This window comes from Ceratotherium simum, chromosome 8, assembly GCF_057802395.1.
Source record: "Ceratotherium simum simum isolate JZ-2026a chromosome 8, ASM5780239v1, whole genome shotgun sequence".
Classification (NCBI taxonomy): domain Eukaryota; kingdom Metazoa; phylum Chordata; class Mammalia; order Perissodactyla; family Rhinocerotidae; genus Ceratotherium; species Ceratotherium simum.
In genome coordinates this window covers 5,258,055-5,262,500 of record NC_141907.1, presented here as the reverse complement: position 1 = coordinate 5,262,500, position 4,446 = coordinate 5,258,055, and the positions used below count along the sequence as shown (strand labels likewise).

The 4,446-nt window shown below is 55.0% G+C and overlaps 1 protein-coding gene across 2 annotated transcripts in view; it reads right to left on the bottom strand.

The window, feature by feature from the left end:
- The window catches only part of MAN2B2 (mannosidase alpha class 2B member 2), a 46,198-nt gene extending 42,000 nt beyond the window's left edge, over positions 1-4,198 (bottom strand). For both annotated transcript variants that reach the window (XM_087434894.1, XM_004432256.3), the window contains exons 1-3: positions 4,061-4,198; positions 2,641-2,787; positions 1-52 (exon numbers count right to left, since the gene is read on the bottom strand). The exon at positions 1-52 is cut by the window's left edge and continues 54 nt beyond it. In XM_087434894.1, coding sequence (XP_087291020.1) covers positions 1-52; positions 2,641-2,787; positions 4,061-4,198 — 337 coding nt within the window. The remainder of the gene's footprint in view (positions 53-2,640; positions 2,788-4,060) is intronic.
- Positions 4,199-4,446: the final 248 nt, after the last annotated feature.

Sequence of the window (4,446 nt, the reverse complement as noted above, 5' to 3'; positions counted from 1 at the left end):
CCTGGCCTCCAATGACAAACTCCAGGCGTCTTTCAGCCAGGAGCTGGCGGACCTTGGGCAGAGGGAAAAAAGCTGGGTTACAACCTCCGAGCTTGGTGTGGTCTGCAGAGGACAGGCCTACAGTGTCTCATGGTGCCTTCCATCAGACTCCGCACCCTCATTGCTTCTGAAAAAGCAGGGCACTGTCTGTCTGTCCTGGTCAGCACCATGTCCCACCACCTAGAACAGCGCCTGGCCCGCGGCTGCTACTTGATCAATATATACATATGCTTCTAATTTTTACTTCTGAAATAATTTCAAACTTACAGAAAACATGCAAGAATTGTAGAAAGAGCCCCTGTATATCCTTTCCCCAGATTCATTCATTGTTAACCCTTTTACCTATTTGCCTAACACTCCCCATCTCATTATATACATGGTGTGTGTTTTTCTAAACCATTTGAAAGAATAAATCAGCAATGGCGACCCTTTTACCCCAATACTTCAGTACGTGTTTTGTAAGAACAGGATAGTTATAGCCATAGTATAATGATCAAAATCGTGAAACTTAACATTAATTCAACACTACTACCTGATCTACAGACTTTACTCACATTTTGCCAATTGTTTCACTAATGTCCTCTTTCTGGTGCAAGATTCAATCTAAGACCACGCTTTGCTTTTAGTGGTCATTTCTCTCTATTAGCCTTTCATTCAGAAATTCCTTAGTCTTTTTTTTCCCCTCAATGGGTTGATAATTTCAAAGATTATAGGCTAGTTATTTTGTAGAATGGCCTTCAATTTGGGTTTGTCTCATGATTGGCTGATAAATATTTTTAAAGTAAATGAGTGAATGGAAGGATGGAAACCTAAACAGTGGACAGAGAAGGTGGCAGTGAGGCCCCCGTGCCGTGTAGAGACTGCATTTTCGATTTTCTCTCTGAAGGTGTAGTATTTCACTTCATTCACTCGGCAGATATTGAGTGGGGACCTACTGTGCACAGCTTTATTTATTTATTTATTTATGCAAAATGAGGAAGACTGGCCCTGGGCTGACAGCCATGCCCATCTTCCTCTACTTTATATGGGATGCCGCCACAGCATGCCTGACAAGTGGTGTATCGGTGCGAGCCAGGGATCTGAACCCGGGCCGCCAGCAGCAGAGCACATGCACCTAACCGCTACACCACAGGGCCAGCCCCTGTACATAGCTTTAAATGGGCACCTTCTGCATGCCGGGCACTGTCCGGGCAAGGGAGACTCAGCAATGAACAAAGCAGACAAAAATCCCCGCTTCCGGCAGGCTGTGCCAGTTCATGGCCTGCCCAGGTCTTTGCCAGGCCATGCCTCTCTCCATGGGGTAGGAGACAGACAATGCAGTTTGGGGGTGTCCATGTAAAGAAGTATTGACCGCCCACTGGACACCCTGGAAAGGCTTGCTCCAAGTCGGACATGTCCAGCTCAGAATCCCACAGGTTGAGTGTAAGCTGTGTGACCATAGGCCAGTCGCCTGCCCTCTCTGAACATGGAGCATCTCCGTCAAGTGGGGTAACTATCCCTGCCATCCAGGCTGTTGGGAGGATTCAGTGAAGTAACGTGTAATGAGTACTAGCCCAGCGCCAGGCATGTGGAGGTGCCACTGACTGTGAGGCTCCTCCTCACGACTCCACAGGCTGCGGGTTCAAGACGTCCCCTCGGGGGGTCTGGTGGACTCCCTGCTTCACCTTCTTAGCTTTGCTTAGCTTTTGAGCAAGTCTCTTGGCCTCTCTCTCTTTTTTTTTGTTTGTTTTTTTTTGTGAGGAAGATTAGCCCTGAGCTAACATCTGCCAATCCTCCTCTTCTTGCTGAGGAAGACTGGTCCTGGGCTAACATCCGTGCCCATCTTCCTCTACTTTATATGGGACGCCGCCACAGCATGGCTTGACAAGCGGTGCGTCAGTGTGCGCCCGAGATGCGAACCTTCGAACCCTGGGTCGCCGAAGTGGAGCGCATGAACATAACCGGTGTGCCACCAGGCTGGCCCCTCGGCCTCTCTGAACTTCACGTTCAGTGACTGTTCTGAAGGGAGGTGAATGCTGGGGAGGAGACTAAGTCACAGATGTGGAACCTGCAGCTCACAGAGGCCAGTCTCCACCTGTGGTCACACCGGGAGGTGGTGGAGGCACAACTGGGTCCCAGGCTGCCTCTGCACAGGGCCTGTCTGACCCTCTGCCGTGTGCGAAGCCAATCTGCTGTCCACCTCTGAACCACAGAGATGGCTGCACCCTCAGCAGGGTCGCCAGGGTGCCCACGGGGGCCACACTGATACGTAAATGAGGGAAGAGGGTGTCAGGGCCCAGGGCCAGCACGGGAGTGCCCGGAGTCAGAGGTGACCCCACTCAGCGCCAGCTGAGTGCACAGTGGGGTTGCCAGAGCTGCAATTTTTCACAAATGACCGAAAAGCCAGGATTAAAAGCAAACATGGTCTTGGGCATGGAGCTGACCACACGCCTGCTCTACACCAGCGCTGTGAACAGCCCAGTGGGGTGCGGGCCGCGTGGTTCACGCAGCGCAGCCATGGCCGCTGCGAGAACGCCCCATGGGCCTCCTGCCCAGTCTCCACTGGGACACCCGCCGCCCCTCCCTCGCTGCCCCTCGAGGGCCACCCACAGGCAGCCTTACCTGGTGTTTCTGCTTCTCTGAGGCGATGCCGTCCCACCACAGCCGGAAAAACTCCTGCTCCACGGCGATGAAGCGGCGCCGCTCCTTGCGGGCCAGCTCCTCCACCGCCGAGGTGTAGACGTTGGCGGCGTATGCCACCATGCTTTCCTGAGGAGGGGGCACACCATCACACCGGCCCCAAGGACCGGGCAGTGAAATCCAGGGTGACAAAGCGCCCCTGGGCCCCCGCCTCCCGCAGGGCGTCTGCCCACTGCTCCTCCTCTGCCTTCCCCACTGCTCTCCCAGCAAACGACCCCCGGCACCCACTCTGTGCCAGACACACGGTGTGGGCCGGGACTGAGAGAACAGCGTGGCTCGCCCACCTCTGATGAGAACGTGCTCTCCAGGGAACAGAGACGAGGAAACAGACCATGACACTCTCTGTGGGCAGAGCGAAGCGCCAGCCCAGCCCGGGGGTCAGGACAGCTTCCCAGAGGGGTACAAGCTGGCCCTGAGGGTCCAATGGGGGAACAGCAGTCAAGCCCAGGGGCGAGAGGGGGTGAGGTCCAGGGACACCAAGGGGCCTGCTTGGGCTGAAATGAAAGGGAAGCAGGTGCTGAGAGCTGAAGCTGAGAAGAGCCGCTCCCTTGGGCTCCCTGTGGGAGCCCTAGCCGCTCCCTGTGGGTCTACCTGCCTGCCTCCCCCAGGCTGGGGGCTCCCAGGGATGAGTGCATTCATAGCTGCTTCCCATCTGGGTCTCCAGGCTGGCACCCAGTGGTGCTCAGAGATGCTCCATAAAGGAATGCAAAGAGCACTGGGCAGGGGATCAGCACAAGTGGGTTATTCCTGAGTGACCTTGGGCAAGACAATGACCCTCTCTGGGCCTCAGTTTCCCCTTCTGAAAACTGGGGCTAGCAAGCATACTTCCCCCACCCTTAAGCCATCTCCATTTGCAGGTGAAAATCACCTCCAGAGGCTGCCCAATGCACCCCAGGACCAGACTTAACACTCAGCATCAAATCCTCTTCCTGCCTCTCGCTCTTTAAACCAGCTGCTCACTTGTTCATGTCTTTTGTAAAGTTGTTATATCCATAATCACAGAGGATCTTTGCTCATTTATTTATCTATTTCCTTCCTCATTCCAAACAGAGCTGAAGGAGCCCTGGGTAATAATATCCAGTCCCCTACCCCAGAAACCTAAGGAAATCAGAGGCTTTTCCTCTTTTTCTCTCTGCGATCATTCATTCATTCAACAAACATTCCTGGGGCGCCGACTCCGTGTGTCAGGCACAGTGAGAATATGTCAGTAAAGAAAATGAATGAAGCCTCCGCCCCGTGGGCTAACGTTCTAGTGGGGAAAACAGGCCATGAAGGAGCCAGTGAGTAAGATGTCTGGAAGGGAAGGAATGGGGAAGTGGCCCGGGAGGCCTCAGGCACCTACCTGGACCGTGTAGATCCAGCCCACATCCATGTGGCTGTGGGGCACCACGAAGACCCTGATGGAGTCTGCAGCCTGGGCCCCCGGGGGCCACAGCAGCACCAGTTGCCCGAGCAGAGGCAGCCAGCACAGCAGTCCCATCCCAGTGGCCAGCAGGCAGGGGCTGCACAGCTCCCCTGTGGGGCCGGCCCCTAGGCAGCTGCCTGGGCACCCACCCCTTGGAGGGGGGAGCAAGAGGAGGGGCCCTCGCAGCAGTGCTTTCCCTGAGCAGTGCCGGCTGGTGGTACTTGCTCTCTGCCTTTTAGCGTTCCACCCCCATCTCCAGTTTCCTGGCCATCCCCGTCTACCTTGAAGCCAAACCTCAAATGCCACCTGCCCCGGGGAAGCCT